The 26,802-nt window shown below is 35.0% G+C and overlaps 1 protein-coding gene across 1 annotated transcript in view; it reads right to left on the bottom strand.

Moving 5' to 3' along the window:
- LOC121431427 overlaps positions 1-26,802 on the bottom strand; it is a 140,732-nt gene that overhangs the window by 112,295 nt on the left and 1,635 nt on the right. Inside the window, exons 2-12 of the mRNA XM_041628996.1 lie at positions 25,532-25,655; positions 22,187-22,280; positions 11,833-11,968; positions 10,029-10,171; positions 8,909-9,045; positions 8,105-8,302; positions 6,710-6,921; positions 5,404-5,531; positions 3,297-3,412; positions 1,076-1,270; positions 202-437 (exon numbers count right to left, since the gene is read on the bottom strand). Of these exons, the coding sequence (XP_041484930.1) occupies positions 202-437; positions 1,076-1,270; positions 3,297-3,412; positions 5,404-5,531; positions 6,710-6,921; positions 8,105-8,302; positions 8,909-9,045; positions 10,029-10,171; positions 11,833-11,968; positions 22,187-22,280; positions 25,532-25,597 (1,661 nt within the window). The 5' untranslated portion in view covers positions 25,598-25,655. The remainder of the gene's footprint in view (positions 1-201; positions 438-1,075; positions 1,271-3,296; positions 3,413-5,403; positions 5,532-6,709; positions 6,922-8,104; positions 8,303-8,908; positions 9,046-10,028; positions 10,172-11,832; positions 11,969-22,186; positions 22,281-25,531; positions 25,656-26,802) is intronic.

Genomic DNA, 26,802 nt, shown 5'->3' with positions numbered 1-26,802 from the left:
TGGGGTTAGGTGGGGTCAAGTTGGGTTGAGTTAAATTCAATCATAATGGCTTGGGTTTTAATTGATTGCATTACATTACATTTCATTGAAATGGAGTGAGATGGATTGACAGAATACAGTTCAGGATAGATCCATATTGCAGAAGGGTTTCTAAAGATTAACTTTGAGGAAAGGTTAAAAAAATTACAATAATGTACTTACGCATGAATTAACACTCCTGGTAGGTTCTCAAAAGATTGATTTTGGAAGACAGAGATTAAGTTGATCAAAGGAGATAACTGGTGATCACCGAGCCCTTGTATGAGGAATGGAAGCTCTTTGATGAAATCTGGTAGATGTTCTAATCCTTCAAAGATCTGAAGGGTCTGATTGATCAGCGATCCTATTTCCAGCCCGACTTCAACTGGCTGGAACACTCCCTGCAGGCCTTCTAAGACCTGGTGATATGAGATAAGATTGGTTTTCATTTTAATTTTAGTCCCAGGTTTTTTACAACATGCAAAATGGAAAATTTCACAGAATTTGGGAAGATACCTTAATTTGCAAAATTTCCCAGAAAACATTTTTCAGGCTGGAAATATTGAATTAGGAAAAACACAGTCTGAAAATCATGAAAACCAAAGTGAAATAAAATGAAAGTGGTGCATTATTGGAAAATCTTCTGATCACACAATTCTGCAGTTCTTAATGCCTTCATATAGTCAGTGGATATTTATGTTTGTCTACAATTTTCTGCATTCTGAAGAACACAGATTTGGTTATTAGAACACCATAGAAAATAACATTTACAGATTCCTCTTGGGACTTTAGTGTAGGGCCAGTAGTTGAAGTCTTCATCTTTCAACTTCATCATTATCTATGATAATGTTATCATTGTTATTATTGTTCCTTTGTTTTGAAGCCTCTTCATTACAGGCTACTCCATCGCTTCTTTGGGCATGGACTTCTTGCCAAGGACTTTTTTTCTTTCGCTTTTTTCCGAAGACTAGTAACATTTTTAATTGGCATGTTCACTTTCTTTGATATTGTTAACATCATTATCATTATTATTATTATTGCTGGGAGCAAAGCTTACCTCTTGGATGCTTTTCCCGTCGGTGAATTCACCGAGCAGAGCCTCTAAGAATGATGTGCCATTGTGAGGTTTGCAGAGCAAATTCCTTAATGCATCTTCATCAATAGTGCCCTCTACAGTAAAAAAGTCATCAAGGTTTGCCATTCCCTGGCAGTATGCATCAGGGTTATAGAGAAGAACAACGAAATCTGAGATCTGTACAAGAGGGATAAACCAAGTTTGAATGTTTGAAATGAGTTTTACATCCAGAAGTTTAGATTACCTACAACTATGCCCATAAAGAAGAACAAAGTCAGCATTCATAATATCAAACAACATAAAAATAGACCAAGATAACTAAGAGAGAATAAATGTGTGAGAATATGAACAGATATAACTTTGATTTCAAATCTTGCACATGATCATGAGTGGAAATTTTTAATGAAAATTATAGGTAGTTGCAAAAATAACAGGCCTATATAAGTAGTCCTACTGGTATATTACACTCCCATCATACATCTAGTATTTTTTTTATTGATCAGCATCTCTCTCTCTTCTATTTCTATCTCCCACCCTTCCATGCATTTCATCAATATTTCTGATCTACCCAGACTGGTAGTCGATGACTCTCCTTTCTCTGAGATAAAATCATTTTCTGATAAGCAGAGCTGCCAACGTATACTGAAAATCATTAATAGTTGGCAACTTTCAATAAGGCTGTATTATTTTCATTTCCATTCTCTCATTGGTTTCTTTAATTGGTCTACATCGATAGACTCATACAGAATCTGAGGAAGAGTGGCACAGGTTGTTAAGTACTCTCCAGACACACAGGAACTCTCGTGTTTGCTGGTGACGTAGTGCTCCTTGTTAAATGCCCTACAGATCTACAGTGTATGCTTGATTTTGTCCCGGAGTACACCAAACAGTGGCACTTCGCTATCAATACCACTAGAAGTGCTGTCGTGAACATCAACCCAGGATGCAACTCTGCAGGTTTAAAATGGCATTTACAGGCCTGCCATCCACACCTTGGTGTCTTGCGCTCCTCTAATAAACCGAATCACATCCATGAGATCTTTCAAAAGGGTAACAGGTCCTTGTAGAGTCTGACAGGTACTGGTGCTTACCGGAGTGGTCTGTCCCGTCATTGTCTCCTCATTGTGGAAAACATTCTGTGCCGCAAAATGTTGTACATTATTGAGGCTCTTAACCTACCAGATAGAGATAATAGGGTCTTGGGTGTGATGCAGAGCCTGCTTCTCAAAAAGCTGCTTGGTCTTCCAAGGACAACTGCACATGAGGCTGTTCCTCTTCTTACAGGGAATCACCGTCTATCTGATTCAATTAATCCCCTACATCTGTGTTTTCTGGGAAAGATTATCTCACTTCCTCACGACAGAATGGAGCACAGGATCTTCTCAAGTGCAGTTTCTGCCATGCAGGAGCCTACTATTCCTACTATTAAAGTCCTCAAGATTCTTCTGAAGAAGTACAATCTTCGATCTCTACTGGATCTTCTGCAGCAAGGTTGCTCGTACCTGACATGGAAGAAGAGAGTAAAACACGCAGTGGAAAGGAAGGCCCTTACATCCCTCTCCAAAGAAACCTCCTTTAAGTCGTCTCTTCTTCTGTTCCATAATATTGACTTGGCACTTTCTTATCATGTATTCCTGTCCGTCATTCACCCGGCATATCTCCTGGTAGCCATCAATGTGAAAGCTCAGCTTATTACTGGCACTCATCTCACGCAAAGTTGACTGTGCAAGATCTCTAGACTAGTTTGCGACCAAAATTGTCCTGCTGCCATGCACCTGCCAAAATTTTCACTTTGTTAGTGAATGCATAGCCTATACTCATCGTAGAAATAATCTTCTAAAGCGATTTCCAGAGGATGCATCAAGGTTTTGTCAAGGCTTACAAATACAGACTCCTATCTTCATGGAGCACAAGACAGACTTATCCTCCTTGGTGTCATTGGCAATGTCTTGTATAAATTTCCTGACTTTCACTTTGTTGCTCCTCAATTTGTGTATGATAAACACCTTTCTCAAGATAGCACTTTGTTGATCAAGCTTCTGCAAACAGTGACTTGCAGTCAGCTCATAATTTCACTATGCTGAACTGCAACTCAAGGCTTGCAGTTCTCCGTAGAACGGAGGAATTCAACAAAGAAGTAGAAGAATGTTTCATGTAAAATACATAAATGCAAGCAAATAAGATGTCTCCTTCGTAATCCTACCTTGTCATTTTGAATGGTTGCATTAAGAAGGGCTGAAATTGAGTCCCTACTGATATTGAACATCTTGACGATCTCCATCACTTTTCCATCAGTGAAGATATCTTCAAAGTCCACACCTGTAACAGATACATAGAGTCATTTGCTTTTCATTAAGTATTACAGTCTTACTCAATACGCAGTTTATACGCAACATAATTGAAAATGAAATATTGATATGAAATCCTCACTTGCCAGTATTATCAAACATCAAAATGAAATTAAAAAAAACACATTTTGCAACAAATTGAACTTAAAGGGGAATGAAACCTTTGGAACAAGGAGGCTTATGTAGAAACAGAAAAATCAAAGAATAAGAATAAAGAAAGTTTGAGAAAGATCGGACGAATAATGAGAAAGTTAGGAGCATTTGAATATTGAATTCACTAATGCTATGGAGATCCTCCCATTGGCAATGCAACAAGGATGTGTGATGTCATTGATGAACAACTTTCCCTTTGGTGGACTATAAAATACCCTCAAACTGTCTCTTTTTACTTTTTCTTATAATGATACAAACTCTTTATCCAAGATGTATTCTTAAAAAATATGTATCACATGCTCTCATGTAGAAAGAAGACATGATCTATGGATAGATGTGATAAAAGAGGCAATTCAAATAAAATATATACTAAAGCAATGGGGAGAGTTGTTCACAAGTGACATCACACATCTTTGTCGCATTGCCAATTTGCTATCTCCACAGCATTAGTGATCACAATATTCAAATGCTCATAACTTTCTCATTATTTGTCCGATTTTTCTCAAACTTTTGTTGATTTGTTTCTTTGATTTTTCTGTTTTCACACAAGCTATCTTGTTCCAAAGGTTTCATTCTCCTTTAAGAAGACCATTTGTAATATATACATGAAAATATACCTGCATAATGTCATAAGAATAGATGTGTATTTAATACAATACAACTCTTTAAAAATCTGTCTGGAAGCATGAAACCATAGTCGACTGACATACGTTGACTTTTTGGGTTTTTTTTTTGTTTTGTTTAATCAAAAGCCTTTAGACCAACAGTCAGCCAACAAACAATAAATAAATTAATCGCAAATAGGAATGATTTACATTTCTATAAGATTGAAAAATAAAGGGACCTTTCATCGAATCACGATAGATTACAACGCGGCAATTGCATATCTCGAGAGAAATCGAACTTTGTTTAACATTATTTGAAATTATAATAAATCATATTTCATATACTTGAATACAACAGGAATAATGCATGGATTATGTGATGGGTTCCCTCCGGATCTTGCTGACCAGGGTGCACATATCACTGTTGGTAAAACTTAAAGGTCAAGTCCACCTCAGAAAAATGTTGATTTGAATCAATAGAGAAAAATCAGACAAGCACAATGCTGAAAATTTCATCAAAATCGGATGTAAAATAAGAAAGTTATGACATTTCAAAGTTTTTTTCCCTTATTTTCAACAAAATATTTATATGAACGAGCCAGTTACACCCAAATGAGAGAGTTGATGATGTCACTCACTCACTATTTCTTTTGTTTTTTATTGTTTGAATTATACAATATTTCAATTTTTAAGAATTTGACAATTAGGACCTCCTTGCCTGAAGCACAAAATGGTAAAATAATGGAATTCCACGTGTTTAGGGAGGAATGAAACTTCATTTTACATGACAATGACGAGAAAATAAAAATATTTCATATTTCATATAATAAAATACAAAAGAAATAGTGAGTGAGTGAGTGAGTGATGTCATCAACTCTCTCATTTGGATGTAACTGGCTCGTTCATATAACTATTTTGTTGAAAATCAGCGAAACTTTAAAATGCCATAACTTTCTTATTTTACATCCGATTTTGATGAAATTTTCAGTGTTGTGCTTGTTGAATTTTTCTCTTTTTAGTTTTTGTTGGGGTGGACTTGTTCTTTAAAAAGTTATTTATTTTACATTCAATTTTCATTAAATAATCAGTAAAGCTTGCATAATTTTTCGCTTCAATTTAATGAAGTTTTTGTTGGGGTGGACTTTTCCTGAAAAAGCATCTAAAATTCAAGAAATCACATTTGAATAGGTTTGTCTCATCTTACCTTGGATATCAATGACCATGTTGGAGATCACAGAAACAATGTCAGTAATACGAGATAGAATATCTTGGACATCTGACCACCAAGGTGGAGCGCCTTCCCAATCAATCGTAGCGATTATTCTCCTCAACCTGGAAGTTAGTAACAAAAAATGATTATTTACAAAATTAATTTTGGATTTTTTTTTTTTTTAGATTTTAACATTAATAATAATAACAACAACAATCATAACTGTAATATTATTACAACAATTTAGTTTTCTATAATATGTTGTATACAATGTATGTTTTTATTGTTATGTTACATGACAAAAAATGTAATCTGATACTCTCATAATCATGAAGAGTTTCAACTATTGTGACTTTACTTTAACAGAATTACCATGGCAACATGGCTCAGCAGCCAATCATAATCAAGCTAACCATCATACATTATTATTATGGTAAAGTCACAATAGTTGTAATAATAATAAAAGGTATTCATGTGGCGCCATCTATCTAAAAAAAATTATGTTCCGAGACGTGCACAAGAAAAAGAAAGAGGGAGAGAGATTGGATGAGTGTCAAAGTGCCCATAACTAATACTGTTCAAGAAGATGAGACTTTTGAAACATGCATTTGGATTCCCCAAGATAAGCCCCCAAATTGCTGTTTCTTTCGAATGCAGACTTAAATATTTAATAATTTTGGGGTTGATTGGGTTATCATAATGAGCCAAACATTTTATGGGGAAAATTTCTTTAAAAAGCATAAGAAGAGAGAAAGAAAAAATTACACAAACTTTTTTGTGCAAAAATCGAAGCTTGCAACGCGGTAGACACTGCATGGCATAATACTAAAAATATATTATCATATGTTTTGTCATACTTTTCAGGGTTTTCTTTGGTTTTTTTTGTGTATTTCACCCTTTTTTCTTGGTTGTTAAAATTTGGGGGTTCAACTGTCTGTAAATATATGCACATCAATGATTAAGCTATTCTGCATACTGCCCAGATAATCATTATTGCAAATCTACCAGTTCTAATACAATTGAATTGATGTAGATCAAAATGAAAGAGTGATTTTGATTTTCCTTTCTTGAGAAAATCCATTAGTCAAGTGGTCACCCATGACCCCATTATTATGAGAAATACTCAATATCCATAAGAGAAACCTCCATATTTTTATCACATTGCAGATCATGCACACATAGGCTATATAATATATGGAGCGTTACTGGTAATCATCACGGAGTTGATAATGTATAGCGGATAAAGGAATCAACACACCGCCGAAGCTTCGGGTAAGATTAACTTGGCTGGTATACGTACCCATAGAGGGTCCTCTCTATATCCCCATCTTGTATCGCTTCAAAAAACCTCTGAATGTCTGGAATAAGCTGGGTTAGCTGGAGGAGTTGGGGAAGTACGTCTACAAAATCACTCAGAGCCGTGATATTTTCCAGTTGTTCTTGGATATCTAATACATCCCGGGTGAAATTATCCAGCCCATAGCGATCCAATGCGCGGAGAAAATCAGTCACCTGTGAGAGTTACGTAATATAAAGACTGGTTCAAAGAGCGATCGGATCGAGGAGGAAATCCTCCGTGATATATCCGGCTATCTTCGTCTTGTCCTCGTTGCAATGTTATATTAAGGTATTTCAGCAACACAGATAAACATAATTAGGTCTTATTCATCGAAAGTTATTATTTCATTTAATTGCTAATATTTGAAAAAGTATAAATGGTTACACAAAAGTTCGAATTTTTATGCGTTTGGACACATATACAATATGGCAAAATTATCCAACAGAAGATGGAAAATTAGCAAGATACATGTAAGTAAAGAGATATCCGTTTGCTTTAATTTATGTACATGCTTTACACATATAATGATATTCCTAATACAATAACAGGTCTAAAGACAATTGTTAACATCACCATCTTCATCATACAAATAATGATAATGAATGTAGTGATAATGAAAAATGAAATAATAATAACATGCACAAACATAATAATAGTCAAAATAAACGATAAATGCCTAAATTGGTATTAAAGAGATGATCCGGGCTGAAAATATTTATTTCTAATTAAATAGAGTAAAATTCACAAAGCAAAGTGCTGAAATATCATCAAAATCGGATAACGAATAACGAAGTTATTGCATCTTAAAGTTTATCAATATTTTGTGAAAACAGTTACATGTACATTTTGTCACATCCCCACTTTCCCTTTTTTCATGTTATTGCATGAAATCACAAATGTTCATTTTTTTTCATACATGTGTAAATGATGTGTCTTCATTATGATGAAATAAGTTGCGGTAGTAAATAACTAATGCACTTAATCAGTTGTCAATCCAATTGTTTTAGTTCTTGGTAGAAAATTTTTGAATAAACCTAATTTCATATAATAAAATGCAAAAGAACAAGTGGGGATTTGACATCATCAACACACCTAATGAATATTCATAAAGACATGTCTAGAACTATTTCACCAGAGTAATGAAAATTTTTAAAAATTAATAAGTTCATTATGTGTTATTCGATTTTGATCAAATTATCAGCATTTTCCTTTGTGAACTTTACTCTATTAATTGAGATATAAATATCTCAAGCCTGAACCATCCCTTAGAATATAAATATAACTATTGTCATTTTTATATATATAAATAAGGTTGTTATTAGCCACTAAGTTTATGAAGAAGTTTTGCTTAAATACCTCGTTCGCAATGTAATGAACGTCTAGTTCTTGCAAGACGATATTTATAATATTCTCAACATCTTTTCTTTTCAGACTGCAGAGGGAAGAGGCAATTTTCTCCACGTTGGTATTGGAAGGGAAGATGACGTATTTCTGCAGCGCTGAGGCATTGCACACCAAACTCGTAGAATCGGAATACCCGATCACATCCAGCAGCTGGAAAGAAAGGATCGATGCAAATATGGTTATTAGGATATTCATTTTAACTAATTAAACATCCATATGGCCGCATTTAAGAATTCCAGCTGCAAAACTTTGGTCAGTGATCTGTCCGACCGATAAAAATGGTCAATATTAAATGGAAAAAATGTAACATTCCATCAAATGAATTGATTGAATGAGACCATTTTCCATTCGGTCAGACAAATATTAGATAGGCAGATAGAAAGAAAGAAAGAAAGAAAGAAAGAAAGAAAGAAAGAAAGAAAGAAAGAAAGGAAGGAAGGAAGGAAGGATGGATGGATAGTTAGATAGATAGATAGATAGATAGATAGATAGATAGATAGATAGATAGATAGATAGATAGATAGATAGATAGATAGATAGATAGATAGATAGAAAGATAGATAGATAGATAGATAGATGGATGGATGGATGGATAGATAGATAGATTAGATTAGATAGATAGATAGATAGATAGAACTAAAATAGACATGGCGAAAACTTAATAGAAGTTTGAGATGCGGTAGGAGGAATAAATAAGAACTTAGAAATGGGAAAGGAGTAACGAAGAGCAAAAAATGTATTGTAATTTTAGAGTACCTCAAGCACGTTGATTTTAGCTCCCAACATTGCTTCAATCAATTCGATTTCAGCCTCCGAACCATTGAAGATCTTTAACAAGTCGCTTTTCAACTTGGCACTGTTCATGAAGAAGTCATCGATATAAAGGTCTTGCTCTGTAAAATAGTACATAGGGATAAATTTAGTGTTGTTGTTGTTGTTTTTAACCGTATAAAGAACAAGCTCTGAGAGTCGTAATACATTCATCACATGTTCCGCAACCAATGGTCAACCTCGATTTGCAATATAAGTTTCCACATTGTGTAAAATGATGTTCGGAATCGTCTCAGTTTTCAATTGACTTGTAAAACATACCTAAAAGTTTTCATTTGGTAGCAGGTTTCGAATCGTGATCCTGAAATAGACTTCCTCTGCGTAGTTTACGCTCTTTTTAATGTTCTCTTCCTTCTTTTTTTATCTCTCCCTTTTACCATTATCCTTTCTTTTTCTTTTTCTTTTTGCTCTCTTTCTCTTCTTCTTCATTTTCCTTTTCTTCTTTTTCTTCTTCTTCTTCTTCTTCTTCTCTTTCTTCTTCTTCTTTCTCTTCTTCTTCTTCTTCTTCTTTCTTCTTCTTCTTCTTCTTCTCCTTCTTCTTCTTTTTCTTTTTTCCCCAAATTTTCAAAAAGTGTGATATGACACATAAAAAACTTGGTATGTGACAAGTAAAATCGTTTAATTGTAATTTTTCATTTCTATTATGTATTATCTTTGCCATGATAATAGGAGTGGCGTTTTATAAACAACTATACTTTTCAAAATATTCCTTGTCGGAGAGTTGCATTAATAATTTTGCAGAGTTGTTCTTTTACAAGAAAAAAACTCATCATTTTCAATAAAAAATCATTTCAAGTGTCCCTCTGAGAAGGAATCTTCTTTTCCTTAATTGCTTGTTTTAGAATGTGGCGCACCCATCCCAACAACCCCCCCCCCCTCCGCACACACCCTCACACACACACACATGCACCCGCACCACCATCAAAAGTTTGCGCGGAAAACTTACATTTCGATTTTGTTAATGTGTTTGAAAACAGCTTGCTTGGCTACGCCACCCCCGCCACGCACATATACACACACACACACACACACACATTATATCTACCATTGATTGTGTTGTATACATCTTCCAATGCATGTGTGAGATTAATCAGCGGGTCGAGTGTATCAGACAGCATTTCAATGTCGTCCACAATCGTTGACTCCCCCTCAAACAAAGGCCCTAAGTCATCGAGTAGCAAGCCAACACTGAAAGGAAAAATAAACCGGACGATTGTTTATGAGTGCATTTATTTTACAATACACATTAACACATGAAAGGAAAATGGAAAATGTTCTTCTTTAATTGTGAGGGGCTTCATTCCCACGAATATGTAGATGTGAGCATGCAGGCGCAGAACGATATTCATCCGAATCCTGATTGGAAATTGTTTTATCTAGTACATGTTTGGTTCAGCCATGCATTTTATATAGAAAATGAAATATATCACTGATAAAAAAAAATAAAATAAAGGATTTATAGGAAAGAAGACTGACACTGTTTGACCAGAAAATGAGCAGCAACCGTCCGAAAAATCGGTTCGATTGAACCTCTATAACAAAGGCTATATACTAATGGATGTGAATGTAGTCGACTATTGGTCAGTATTTGTTTTTAGGTATTTATGATATATTACAATTCGCAGTTTATAAAACTTTATTTTAGTACATTTCACGGTATATTTTTTCATTTTCAAATGGTAAATAAAACCAACTCAAAAACAGATCATAATTGCGATTTATCATAAAGGAAGGCAGAATATAGCTCTTGTGGAAATGTGAACATTTGTTCACTTTCCATATTCAAAAGAAAAATAGCATTTTTCAAAAGCTAGAGCAATATCAAGAGAGGAAATGGGTCCTCAATCACCCGTCGCGGAAGAAGGGGCCGGGGTGGGGGCTTCGGCCCCCCCCCCACACACACTTTTTTTTCCAAAACCGTGTAAAAAACGTAAAAATTACCATATGATTGTGATTTTGTGCATGGTCCTCCCCCACACTTTTGGCTCACCCCCTACTTTGAAAACCGTTCCGCGCTCCCTGAATGGCCAATAATTTTAATGGGAAATTAAAAGTATGATGAATTCAGGTATGTGATTAGCAATAAAGGGGCATTGTTATATTTACTCGTGTTTTTTGTAGTCCGCTTTCTTATTATCATTACAAATGACATCCATTTTTTAAAAATCTCATTTCCCATGCAAGGTACACCTCTATCGAAATCTCATTTTGAATATGTAATTAAATATCAAGGTTGCAATCGATCTGCAGCTACAACTTGTGTTTACACGACCTCTGGAAAAACACGTCTACAACCATTCCAGTTTTTCGTTAGACATGTTAGTCTTCGAAGCGTCATGATGATCGGAAAATGGCTTGCATCTCATTTTGTCGGCGCATTTGCGCATTTTCATTAGATTTAGTCTAATGTCAACATCATTATCATCGTTATCAAATTCATGATCATCTTAATCATCTTTATCATAATCATTATCATTATCAACATAATAGTCATCATCACATTTATTATCATCATTATCATAGTACCCCACCACCATCACCGACATTATCACCATCACCATATATCATCATCATCGTTATCATCGCCATCATCATTATCACCACCATCATCATTATTATCATCATCATTATCACCATCAGCGCTTTCCGATCTTTTCGTCTTCCTCGTTGTCCCCCCCCCCCTCCCCCGTGGACCTATCCACTGAGGATTATTATATCGTTACTGGGTGTGCTGAGCATTGTCACAGCACCCCAGTAACAATAGATAATCCTCCGCGGATAGGTGGATAGGTCCATGCCCCCCCCCTGTTCTCTTCATCCTCCTCCCTTTCTCCTCATCATTTTCTTACCTTGCTCCGAACGTAGGAGGTTCATTGGACTTGGGAACCTCCTCGGCGCTCTCACACCTTGTCTCAATATCGCACATCATTGACTGCATGAAGTCGACAGTCCCTACACTGGGCAGTGCTTGTGGCTGGAAATGACCTGCAGGAGAAAACAATATACACAAAGTAAAGAAGAGAAATATAAATAACACCCCATACGATTGCAGAAGTATCAGGATCTATACGATATAACTGGTGATGGTACACTTTCTCCAATAATCCTTCCGCGCAATTTCTATGCCTGATCTCTTCCTCTCTCTCTTTCAAACCCCTCTCCCTCATACACACACACCCTAACACACTTTGAATCCCCCTCTTTCTCCCCCCCCCCCCCCTCTCTTTCTATCTCTCTCTCTCATCCTCTGCTTCCAACTTTCTTTTCTGAGTAAAAGACTTCCACATTCTATTGGATTTTACGCAAAAATCAGACCCCCCCCCACCACACACACACACACACACCACTCCCACTCCCTCCAGCTTGCCTACTAATTCGAGGGGTGTTGTCATGGAATGTTCGCCGAAATCACTTTATAGGAAAATGGCAAAAGAAATTTATCATGATGGGTTCTGATTTTGAAAGATTTTCTAACCGCGATTTTTTTTTCAATTGTTCGGGACTAAAATTAGTGTCTGTCCAGCCACCGTAGTACATACCAAGGGACACATTATAATGCGTCATGTAAAAACCGTTTCTGAAAGATAACATTGATACAATTTAGAAAAAAAAAGAGATAAAAAAAATTAATACAATTTTCCTTTTTATTATCCCTGCACCGTATTGACTTTGTTAAAAAGGAAGTTCACCGCTCCACTGTCCCAATAAAAAGGTAATTTGAATAAAATTCAAACAAAAAAATAGAGAAATTGCTGTCAAAATCGGATATAAAGTAAGAATGTTATGATATTTTTTTTTACTATTTTAAAACATTCGCAATGCAGTAATATTATACATAACAGTGATGTGTAAATGGGAAAGTTGTTCAAGGTACTCATTCACTAATTATTTTGTATTTTACTTTGTGAAATATTAACAGAATAGTCGATTTTGGCAGATTTGACAACAAGGACACTCTTCATCACGACATGCAATACTTTATTTACAGCTACGGCGGTTCCATATTCGTGTTTAGTGAATAATCAAATATTATTTCACAGCATAAAGAGGAGAAAATCGAAATAGATCATATTTCATAATTAATATAAAATACAACAGAAATAGTTAGTGCGATACGTCATTGCCCTCTCCCCTCCCCCTCGACGAGTTATTAGATTTTAAACAAAACTTTTAAATTGTTTAACTTTGTTATTTTTAGCAGATTCTTACGAGATTTTCCATGGTAAGGTTGTTTGATATTTCTTCTTTTTTTTCATCCGAATCAACTTTATGGGGGTGATTTTGTCCTCTAAGTAACAAGCCAGCATTTTTTGTGCATTTATGGGTACAGTAATAAATAAAGTGGGCACACCCTATAAGCGATCTTGATTCACTGGACAAACACGGATTTTTGTTTAGTTATGTCCATTTTATGGTGATTATGGATATAATTATTTTATTACAGTAACTGGAAGCACGTGTATAGTCACTACGTTGCTATTTATGGTTATAGGGTCCTATTGTAAAATTTCGATAAGGATGCGGGGCTATATTTTTTCAATTTGCTATTGGAAAATCTTGATAATTACTTTCGCACTGTTTGCTGACCATGACGCTGTCCATGGGCAGCAGTTTATAGGACACTGTTACTTCTTGTTTATGACAATGTCAACAATCTTAATAGACCCACTGACTCGTATTCTGAAGTCAAGTTTAACTTAGATCATGTTCTAACTCGGTGCTGAAATTACGGAAAGCCCAACATATCAACATTTTCCTTACAATGTATGCTTTTGTTGACTATGCTCTTTTATTGGCTAATCATAGGTAAATCGATTTTTTTTAAACCAGAGTTTAAACTAAACCTGACTTCCGAATGCGGGCCACACGGTGTCCACCTATTTTAATTCTAAACTAATTCTAAACCATCGTCTAATTCTGCAATTTGATCTATTTGCAGCGAAATACGTCTATTACTAAACATCTACAGTGTAGATATAATGTTCACAGTCGTTTTGGCAAAATGGTTGTAGCACCGAATTAGACGTTCATAATAGGTTCACAAGATCCGTTCTATTTGCATTGTGCTAAGTCCCCTGGATATGTGATTTCATATACAGATACCTTTCATCCCCGAATAATGGAATCTGGTTTAAAGTTCACACCTAGCATTGTTTGAGGTTGTTTTCACGGTTAGACTGTCTTCATAAATTAATATTTTCCCCATTCACTTCTAATTCAACATTGCTCATTAAATCTTTTCACACCATATTCGTTCCTATGCAGTGGTATTTCACGTGGGTCGTCTTTCTTCTCTCCTCGTCTTCATTCGCGGACCATAATTCCGTCAAAGTTTCTTGTTTCTATCTCGTCCTTCTGAAAATTCGTTCGTACATGCATTTCCCCGTACTTCATTCACCTTCTTTTTCATCATAAATTGATTTTGGAATCCATAGTCGTAGGATTAAGCCTAATACATTTAAACTTTCGTATTCCATGATAAAAACTCTTCCAGATAGCCAATCACTTCTCGGAAATCATTTTGATTTGAATTTAAAAAAAAATAACATTTTTTTTTATCAATTAAGTGCAACCACTGTCACTCTTACTTTACCTTATTATTCAATGTAATTTTTGCGTTTTCTGTTAAGATGTTTTTTAATTTATTATTGGGATTGGTAATCTTAAACAAATATATGCAATTTTGATTAATAAATTTATTTTGATTTTTAGAAATGTATAATGAAATTTATTTTGCTCTTAATGTTTTATGTATATAATAGTATCATGCTACTATAATTATCAGGGTCAGCCTTACTGTCTTAATTTGAAATGCAATTTGATTGATAATCATTGTAAGCATGCTAGAATTTCAGCCATTTGGCTGCCATGTATGCAATTGAATTTGTAAAAAAAAGTTATTGAAATGAAAGATAAAATCCCTTGAGCGTACACACACAAACAGTTATTTTTAGATGCAGTCACTTTCTTCTCCTGATGAAGACTCTCAATGTTGTTTTCACGACCGACTTCAGTTGCGTAACGTTTTTCTCCCCTCCTCATTACCGATTCTTCTGAAAGGTCATTTATTGTATTTTAAGGAATATCTATTGTACCATAAAGCTCTTTCTAAATCCTCTTCATCTTTACATGCCGTGGACCACGTGCTGGTAGTCCATCGAGGGGTATGATAGATCGACTGGCGATGCATGACGGTTTATATAGCCCCCTGGGAGAATATGATATCATTCATATAATGGACCGTGTGAATAGGTTTATTCACTACACTTAACAATTTCAAATTCAACAGTGTACAACTCATTCCACACTGTGTACACTAATATGCAACAGTGAAAATAAAAAAAACGCCCAGAATTTCATCAAAATCTGATTATCAAACACATATATTGCAATTACATTTTGGTTATTACCGGGTTATAATAAAAAAAAAAAATGTTTTAAGCACAACACGGGCGGTATGTGAAAATCAGGGGACCGGTGACGTCAATAATCTAAATTTTGCATTTGTGTTCCTTTTATAGAATATAAAATAATTAAATCATTTTCCCAATATGAGACATGTAGGCCTAACTCATGGTTTGATTCTACCTTAAGCATTTGAATTTTGATTTTCACTTTTCAGTAATTCGTTCAAATTTAGAATTCGTACAATTATTTATTATCAACATTTACGGGAAAATAACATTTCTTACCTATCTCAGTTCGACTTTAAAATTGAAAAAAATGCAAGAAAAACAATCCGGGCGTGATATTTTGAATCCTCTTATACACATAATAGTTTTCATGAAATCAAGTAAAATTTGACAATGCCAAAACTTTCTCATTTAATATCGAATTTTGTTTCAACTTTCAAAGTAACAGTTGTGTTTGACATTTATTTTCATATGTTCATACAAATCGTTTTTCCTGGGATACATTTGACCTTCACCGTGCCATAAAATCAGCGAAATGATACTGTGATATGTGATGCTTTACGATAATTATGATTTACAAAAGCGCCCTGATTTTTTGGTTATGCAATCCCATCTTCTTTTTTGAAACAACAATACCATTCCATGCTTATCTAACCTCTCTGATCAACAGGTGAGAGTCGCTTGAACAAAATATCGAACAATCCATTATTACATCTCTTAATTGTAGTCTAAATTTTTATCATATTGTTGAGTGAGGAATAATTTATATTCATTCTAAATTTGTGGCCATCCCTATGCAATTGAGAGCAATTTGATTTAAGGATCGCACACAGCGTCCTGTCACACTATATTCACTTATGTCGCTCACATTATACATTCACCCATTAACAGACGCCATTTGATACCAATCATTATACCCATTTGACATCAACGGTAGAGTATGTTATCACTAGTGTGATAGAGAAATACATCGCATGATGTGTCTAACCTGTTATCACAAAAATCAGAGATAGTTTGCCTAGTATGATGGGGACCCATTTTTGCAAATTAAGTCCTCGATTTATGAATGCCCCCCCACCCCCTTAAAAAAGGGTGAATTTCTCGGAACAGACGCCACTGACATCCCGTGTTTGTCAAACAGTTTGATGCGGCACATGCATTCTCTATTATTGGTCTAGACACATTCATATATGGAAATAAAAGTAAATGAGACATTTTGATGATGGTGAACAAATTGCCTACGTGCACGCTAGTTTACCATAGAAATGAGAGACTATTCTTAATGGTGCACAAGGTCATTTTGTGTAATACCACGGTTACCACCCGTGCTGTCGTGCGTGATGAGAAATATGTAATTCTTCGCTTCGCACGTTATTTTTTGTATACACATATGCTTTCCCCAATTATGTTTGATCTATTATGCCACTATCAAACCAATTACTGAAAATGAGATGAACGACATGGTCCAGTGGTTCAACGTAATCAAACTCGAAGATTTATTTGAAAAAACAGAGTGAGGAGAAAATATGAGCACACTATATTTTTGTCATTTCCAACTCTTCTTTTTCTATTCGTCTTCTTCTTCTTTGTCTTCTTCTTCCTCTTCTTCTTCTTCTCCTCCTTTTTCTTCTTCTTCTTCTTCTCCTCTCTCTACCTCTTTCTTTCTCTTTTTAAAAATGTCTTATCTCTCTCTATCCTTTTCTTGCTTTCATTTAACCGGGACCCATGCTCTTCTTCTATCTCTCTCTCTCTTCATCCCATTGTATGCTACATTTTTGTTTTCAATATGCCCATACCCCATTCTCAATCCCCCCCCCCCCCGGCTCTCCCTGTCCACAACCACGTACCACCTTCCACCATGCCCTACAAGAAGGCCCATAATGACAAGAAGATCCATAATGAGAATAAGGTGAATCTGCTGATTCATCCCACGAAACACAGTATATACTGTGATGCGTGAAATGTATTCTATTGATTTCTATACTGTTGTTTTCTTGAATTTGGGATGTTGGTGTAATACATCAAATATCATTGGGATTGTCACCCCCCCCCCCTTTATAGCGCCGGTTTGGGACAGCCTAATTGAACTAACAAGCTAATCTTAAACAAAATGAAGAACCGGTAGTAATTAAACGGAAATTTGATCAATATTATTTCATCATTACACAGGGTGACGAAGTAACTGAAAAAAGAATGAGAAGACAAACAATAAATTTACCACCCTGCTTGAAAGATTCACACTATCACACAGAGGGTTCACAGTGTATTCAAAGTATGTTCATGGTGTGTTCAGAGTGTGTCCATAATGTGTTTACAGTGTGTTCAGAGTGTGTCCATAGTGTGTACATAATGTGTTCAGAGTGTGTCCATAGTGTGTTCATAATGTGTTCACTTGCCACACATTGCGTTCACATTGTCACACAATATGCCTAAAGTGGTACACATTTTGTTAATTGCGTGTTCACTGTGTCAAATAGTTTTCATACTGTTCACAGTGTCGTACAGTGTTCAAGGGGGTACGCATTTTTTAAATTATGTGTTCACTGTATCACACACTTTTTACACTGTTCACAGTGTCGCAGAGTCATGATAAGGTGTTTAAAGTGGTACATATTTTTTAATTGTACGTGTCACACATTTTTCACAATGTCTGCAGTGTCCTGCGGTGTGCTGAAAGTGGTACACATTTTGTTAATACTGTGTGTTCACTGTGTCACACAATTTCCACACTGTATGCAGTGCCACACAGTGTACTGAAAGTGGTACGTAGTCCGTTCACTGTGTCTCACAGTGATCATAATGGGTTCGCAGTGTCACCCAGTGTGTCCACATGTGGTACACATTTTGTTTAGAGTGTGTTCACGGTTTCGCCCAAAAATGCACACAGTATTCGAAGTGTGTTCAGTGTGTTTACAGTGTGTTAACATTGTCACAAAGTGTGTTCAGAGCGTGTTCACAGTACACATTTCGTTAATAATGCTTTCCGTATCAGACAGTATTCCTAATCCATTCACAGTGTCACAAAATATCAGAGTATGTTCAGTGTCACACAGTTTTCACAGTGTGTTCATAGTATAAGAAAGTGTATTCACAATGCGTTCATATAGTGCAATATGAATATAAAAATGTATTCTTAATTGTGTGCCACACTGTGAACATACTGTGGGACACTCCGTTCTTTCCAGCATGAACAGACCAATTGGAGAATAGACTATATCAGTAATGTATACTGCAATTGTCAATGTGCTTAATATTCTGTTATTATTCCATACGTTTCTTATTTCCTATAATGATGTTCAAGGGTGTTGTTTTAACCGACGTGGTATAACTCTCCTTTATATCCAGTCTTTTCCTTATCCTTGTACACTGGAAATGTTTGTATTAAAAAGATTGTGTGCTCCAACAATTTGTTTAAAAGGGGAACAATAGCATATTCTGGAAGGCCGACTTCAAATATTGGTTGAACAAACATTGAAAAGACGAAAGGGGTATATGAAAGTCATGTAGAATATTATAAACGGTATTTGGCGTGAACTTGGACTTCGAAATTAATATTTACGCAATCATTGTATTTGCACGAGGCTAGTATGTGGGTTGGGGAGCAACGAAATGTAGTAACTATTAGTAAGAGTAACATTCATGACTCTCCAAAAACATTGTTATGATCACAAGGGAGGGAGGGAGTCTATTCTTCTACCAACCAAAGTCCGTTTTTGTATCGCTACCTGTAAATTATAAGCGTAAGTGTATATTGTAATTGCAAATTATAATTTTAAGTTCGAATTGTGGATGTTTATTATGAATTTTCAATTTAAAAATTGTTCAACATGTGAAGAAGTACCGTGGCCTCGTGTCTTGAGGAGCCTTATACATACAAAAAAAGTCCATGGTTAGGATCCCAGCACTCGGACTTGCCTTGAATAGTGTATTCAAATAGATAAAAACTGTGTCATGTCTAAAGGAATCATTAGCACATACCTCTGTTTTGAAAATCAAAACAAACAAATAGCAGGTTGCAACCATGCAGTGGTTTATTAATTTCAATCCAATCACTTTTGTGTAATAAATGACCCTTGTGATTTTATGAAAAGCGAAAATTCGCCAGTCATGCATAATTCCCTCAGGTGTGACTTGTTCCTTCCAATAGTCAATAATCATGTTTTTCTTTGCTCCAAATCGCTTTATAAAATATCACGGTACTTGAAAAGAGGCAGTGTTTCTTTATTTCACTTCATGAAAAGTAATAATCATATCAAATCAATAGGCCCTATTCAGAAAATACATTTCAGAAGTGGAGACTTGCTCTTTAACCCCGAAGCGGTTCTAAATGGCCGTATTGTGTGAAAAGCTGTGTTGACTTCATTTTAAATTTATTAGGTTAATCTTTCTTTTATGTTACCCTAATTTACTATGTACACATTGGATTATGATAATTTCCGCATTTAGACCTTGACTCTTATTCCCAGTGTAAACGAGGTTCTCTCGACCATGCACGGAATCGTGTGATTAGGGAACCTTTGCTCAAATAATATAATATTTGATAAGTTCTTCATTTTGATGATGCAGACTATTAAAATTAATACTTGTAATGTAAGTTTTTTTTCCTTCTGGAAACTTTTAAAGCATATTGCAAAGCATGATCAACTTTTGAAAAGAAAAAAGAAAGAATGTGGTTTCTATGAAGGCACTTTTCAGACTTGTTAATTCAAAATAAACACAAGATTCGAATTTATATTAAACACTTAAAAACTTAGATTTTTTAACGTTTAAGAATGTTTTCTTTGTAAACACAATGAACTTTATAAATACACATACGATTGAAAATTAGAATATTATTCATGATTAATAATAAACAAAGGCAGGAGTTTATATAATAATAAACAAAGTTGGTAAAGTTACAGTTGAAGTACAGTGAGCTCAATTCACGATATGGTCAATTTGCATAACGCACGCAGAGGTATGACTTTATATAATAGGGTGTTTGAATTTAGATTAAATTTGCGTGTCGTTTTTTTTTTTGCCTCGACACAATTTGAGCATATGGTTAATACACGGGATGTCTCATACCGACCCTACTGGAAAGAACACACTGTCCCATAATGTGTGCCACTGTGTGTTCACAGTGAGTTCACAGCATTGTGGAACACAATATGAAATGACATTCATACTGTTGCATCTGAGCGAATCAACAGTGTGAATCACATATATTCACTTTATAGTCCACCATATGGACAGCCACACTGCCGAGGTGTCCACACCCACAGTGTGAAATTATCCTCACACCGTTTCATCCGGTAAATTGCCAATTCGTCAACTGCCAACCCGTCCACTCACCACATGATCTACTGGCATTTAGTCTAGTGCCATTCCGTCTAAGAACCATTTCGTATATTGGTCCAATCATCACTACGTCTCATCACCAGTTGGTCTAATATCCATTTTATTTTCATTCATTTTGCACAATTTAATACTTAGTCAAATTAGACCAAGTGGTGTATGGACTAAATGGCTATTGGAACAACTGGATATTAGATGAAATGGCATGAGACTAAATGAAAGTAGAGCATGTGGTGAGTGGACGAACTGATGGTAGACCAAACGATAGTAGACGAGTTGGCAATTGGACGAATTGGCATTACACCAATTGGAAATAAACCTTTAATTTCAGCATGAATAATATTTCCACATAGTCTACTATTACGTGAACACACTAAACAAACAGTGTAAAGTTAACAATAATTTGTGTTCATTATCATAACACTGTGAGTCTTTCTTTCTTTTAATACTCATTTCCTTTCCTTGAATAGTACTAGTATAGTATAGCATTTTTTCATATAGTTTCCTATATGAGCTGCCAAATGGATTTCTACATCAAGTATTTCTCATGGAGTGAGAGAGAAACCCCAATATCATTTCTTCGTCTTCTTATTATTATCATTACTATTCTTTTTTTCTTCTTTTCTTCTTCTGTTTTCTTCTCCGTTGTCTTTTCTTCTCCTTCTCCCTTTTCCCTTCTTCTTTTTTTTCTTCTCCTCCACTCCTCTTCACCTTTATATGATTCCTTTGTAATATTTCATTGAGGCTTCTGATTATGTTAACATATTTTTTTTCATATTTATTACTCCACTTATATCATATTACCCTTGTATAAAGTTTTGATAGGGGGTCTACATTTTACAAGCTTTCCTTTTTAGTAGGCCCTTCCACTTTTTTAAAATTTCATTGCTACGTTTCAATTATGCATGCGTTATGCATTTTTTCATTGTAAACATGATTTATTACGAAATGTACTTTGATGATTGTGGAATATGAATATATCAATAAATATATATTGTTCGTTAAACACTGGTTTTTAAATATTCACTATGTCAATTGTATATTATGTTCCACACAGCCCCAATGGAAGTCAGTCTATGAACTGTTTGGGCTTTTTAACCGTGTATAAATAAAATCAATCTTATGTATCTTATCTAAGTAAAAAGTATCAAGAATATGAATAAACAATATGGTTCCATGTGATGACGATGGCTTCTTGATGAATCAAATGTCTAAATGCGCTTTTATCCAGCGTCTTATTCATTAACATATATATTAGGATTTATAAATCTTAAAGATTTTTCAAGGTCAATAAATACTGATGTTAGCACAAAACTTATCAAATCCCTCAACTCTCTATCTATAATTATTTCGCTAGTATCACATCTGTATCAACATTTTTATTCTTCAAAATCATGAAAATGGGAGAGGGAGCGACCCCCAATTTCACATTTTATCAAAGTATTGTACTTACATTCCTCTCGTCGCACTGGTGGTATTCTGTCTCGTATGATGGCGATGACGGCGAAGATGATGATTGGCCACAGCAAAGTCGTGACTGTGAGCAGCTGGAGAGAGAAAGTCCAAATTAAATGACAAAGTTTTTTTTAAGTTATACATCATTGCTTTTGTTTTATGCCATTTTTTGTTTCATTTGCGTATTTGCCAGTTTTATTTCTTTACTTTATCTTTATTCAATTTTGTTTTGTATATTTTTATCTATTTTTTATCATTATTTATAACTTTTTATTTATTTTTCTATTACTTATAGGTCGCAGTAAAACGAATCGAGATTCAAGAATGGGCTACTCCCTAGCACATATCTTCCCCATCTTCCATCCCTCTTCCTATCCATCGACCCCGACACCATCGTCAAATGAATACCATATATTTGATCCATGGTATTCATGGTGAGCTTTGCGAACTCATGTAATGTTATATTCTGTTTTTAAGAGTATTTACCCAGTTTTAATCTGTTTGAACGTTACATTCTGTTACTTTTGTAACTCTGGTATGCTTTTGCTCAATTGCAATTAATATGCTATGTTGTGGGGCTTTTTTTTGGGGGGGGCAATATTTTATCAGGTAATGTATTATGTATATACTTCATATAATGTAGCAGATGTATTCGCATTTTTTAAAAACTGAATTATCAATAAAGACTATTAAAAATCAATCAATGAAAATAATACAAAATATCAAATGCGGCGATTTCCTGAGATGTTCTGTTGCAATATTGTGGGTGCAGGGCGAAACGTCCCTTATACATCAAAAAATATCTCTTCCCTTGAACGAGTCCAGAGACAAGCAGCCCGATTTGTAACAAATACATATGAAAGAGAATCAAGTGTTACCCAACTGTTAAATTCACTCAAATGGAATTCTCTCCAAGAGAGACGCGAAGCACACCGTTTAAGCTGTTTCTTCAAAATGTTACATGGCAAACTGGATATAGACGCCCGAGCAAATACTAAACCTAAGCCAAACAGGAACAGACGGGGACATTCCTTCCAGCTTGAGGTACCTTCTTCCAGGCTCGATGTATACAAGAACTCTTTCTTTCCCCGCACAATTGCATCGTGGAATGATCTCCACCCTACCCTGGTATGTCAAACCGACCCAGATAAATTCAAAGCTGCAATTCTAAAAACTCCCTAAATCCACCCTCAACCACCACAACCTCCAGTTAAAATTCCATCAGGAGTATTTTGGAGGAATTCCAACCAAGTACCAAGTCCCACTATCATCGGCTGCCTTACAACATCTGGGTGTGTGCCCCGACCCCTTCCAGAATAGCCACCAATAATTGTATGAGCCCAATATACCGTGAATGTTTGAATCATTGTAATTTCCCGCTCTTCACGGTGTTCATCTTTCGAACGTTATGCATTTACTAAGGGGAAACTCTCTACAACCATGGATCGGGACAGCGTCGGAATCTCTTGACTCTGGGCAACGAAATATTTGCAATTGTTCGTCCGGTGCAAATCCTCGGATGATCTGCTGTCCCATTCCACCAACTTTCGACAAATGCCTCTCAGCTCTCCATTGTGATTTTAATTGCATTTTCAAAGGATTCGGTGCGATGTAGAGAGCTGCCCCGTAGTAAAATGCGAAAACTACCTAATACCTACTATGGTACGGAGTGGACATTTCCAATATATTGATATTGTGATGATAAACCAGTTTGCAGTTCACAGTGTTACATATCGGAATATGGTTAATGGGTATCGAATTAGGTACCGGTGTGCACCTGAATCGGTAGCCTAGCTTAGCAGGGTAATAATAATAGCAGGGCCCGCTGGGAGAACAGTTTTCGGAACTGAAGTGGCTACCCTGGGTACATATACCGTTTTTATTATTGATTATTATTATTATTATTATCATTAACATCGTTGTCGTAAAAGGCGGATTAATGCAATAAATAATTCAATGTGTTATTAACTATTATTGCATTGGTCCGATTTTTACAACAACGATATTACGATATTATACCAGGTTAATCAAAGAAATAGAACATTCATCACACATATGATTATTCACATCATGTTGTCGACATTATTGATGGCGTTTTTTAGCGTCAGCCTGTATATTATTCATCCCATTGAGATACAAGAATGTCATTTAATAGAAAATAAGCCTACAGTGTTATAACAATAATCCGGAATTCATTTCCTCCACATTGAGTAAAACTGGGGTTTCAAAGTTTGTTAAACGATTTGAGAAAATTGTCATGACTATTTTTTTATACACATTGTAAAGATGTATGTCCAATTATTGAAATAACAGAAATAATTTCTCAACTATTATAATGTATAATATATAATTTACTTTCCGTATAAAAACAACAACAAATACAAAGAGGTTGGATTAGCCCTTGCAGTTTTGTCAACATGACAATATTGTTATCCATGGGGTCCACAAAAGAAAAATGTGTTTTCCGGATCCTTCCAATTGATAAAAAAAATCACCAAAGAAGTGATTATTCATCTCCTGTTGAATTACTTACGAAATCAGTTCAATGATATATATGTATATATATATATTTCTATATATATATATATATATATATATATATATATATATATATATGTATATGTATATGTATATGGTATATACATATATATAATAAAACGCTGTTTACATCGATCTTTACTAAATTAACCTTACAGCAGTTGCTTGATCGTGGTTATACTTATACCTACATATCTGTCTTTTAACTTATTCTTTGAGGAATCCACACTCTACAAGCCCTGCTTTTTAGTGGATCCCTCCATTTCCTCAACATTTATTTGAATAGTAAAGATGAATGAAAGGTATTATATGCAAAATGCTTCATCATGAATAGTCTACAGTTATTATTTTGATTATCTAGTTCATTGTAAACATCATTTTTAATATGAGTATCATTTTGTTCAGTGTCTATTGTAAATATTTATTTATCTTTGTCATATTGTCATACTGTATATACTTGTACATTCATTTATATTTCTGTAATGATTTCTTTTACTGTTAAATTCACTTGAGTTGAAATGGAAATAAACCAAACTGAAAGTGAAAAACTAGTTATTTAACAGATCTTTTTTTTTTAATGTAAAATATTAACCCAAAAAAAATCAGTTTCAATATTAAATATTCCTAAAATTAACCATGGCTGTTTGAAATGGTAAACGCGTGTTTAACTTCTAAACAATCACGTTATAGACTTAAACAATGTTGAATACAATTCTTATAAAGCGTTTTTACTGTGGAATATCGGCCTCCGTGTGGTTGGTTTCTTCAACCAATCCTTTTAAAGAATGTAGGAAAACAAATTTACCGGGCTTCTTGTCTTGAGTTTAGTGTTCTTCCACAGAAGTAGCCCCACCTGGGCAAGTACACCCATGGCTGACAGGTAAGGTGGGAGAGTCTCCCTTCACCTATGGTAGAAAAACCTCCCTTGCCTGAAGAAAGAAGGATAAAGATATATGATTTTTGATATTTCACATGTGATTTCACTAAAAAAAACTCCAGCGCAAACTACCAGATAATATCAAGTTACATATATCGAACGTTTTTTTTTCAATAGGTATAACTATTTCATGCACACACAAAAAATTATCTTGCATTTCAGATTTAAGAAGTTTTTATTTCTCTAGACAATGTTTAAGGAGGGATAGGTTGGGGATGGAGGATGCGCTGAATCGGGCGGGGGGGGGGGGGTAGGTAAGAGTGTGAGGTGAATTGGGCCAAACCGGTTTTAAAACTTTGGGTATGATGCTGATACAAGCGCAAGTAATAAAAAATGATCAAAGAAATGGCATAACAATGACTAGCAAGAATGCACATATTCTTTTGTAAAATGATTAATTTGTACTTAACTTAGAAAGAACATGAAATCAAAGAAACTATAAAACCAGTGATGAGAAACAAGATTTGAGTAACAATAGTTCCTCCTGAGGTTATTTTTTTAAGTAGAAAGAACGACTTAAAGATTGTATTTCTTTAAAGTTGACTCAGCTCTGATATTTGACATAGTCATATCGCAAACCGGATGTCCACAAAATTATCAAAATTATACAAGCATAAATCATAAAACTCGTTCAAGTTATGACAGCAATAACTACTTGTGCATATAATTTACATGAGATATGAACAAATTAATATGTACAAGACGTACATGTAGGTAGAGCATAAGAAAAATCAATTTATAAGAAGCCAGGCTTGAGTGATATTTTCCCGTCTGGTTAAATACAACCTCGAAATTATTAAAAGTAGAAAGGGAGACTTAACGATTTTATTTAATGAAATTTGACACAGTCAAACGGGTGTCCATTGTTTTCAGAGGTGAGAGACAAGAAGAAATTTGTTTGGTTTTTCTTTCAACGTGTTCAATACATATGACAGGATGTCCATTCTCTTTATGCTAATAAAACGCTACCGTGATTGAATTATTATATCAACAAACACTTGATACACTACGAAAGCAAAAATCATTAACATGGTTATACTAACAATTCGTTTAATTAGAACAAGAATAGCATCCCACAAAATCGGGTTCCAACATCGCGAAACTAAAAGTAAAAATAAGACGCTGTTCGGTTGAAAACT

Source organism: Lytechinus variegatus, chromosome 17 (assembly GCF_018143015.1).
Source record: "Lytechinus variegatus isolate NC3 chromosome 17, Lvar_3.0, whole genome shotgun sequence".
Classification (NCBI taxonomy): domain Eukaryota; kingdom Metazoa; phylum Echinodermata; class Echinoidea; order Temnopleuroida; family Toxopneustidae; genus Lytechinus; species Lytechinus variegatus.
This window is presented reverse-complemented; position numbering and strand designations above follow the sequence as displayed.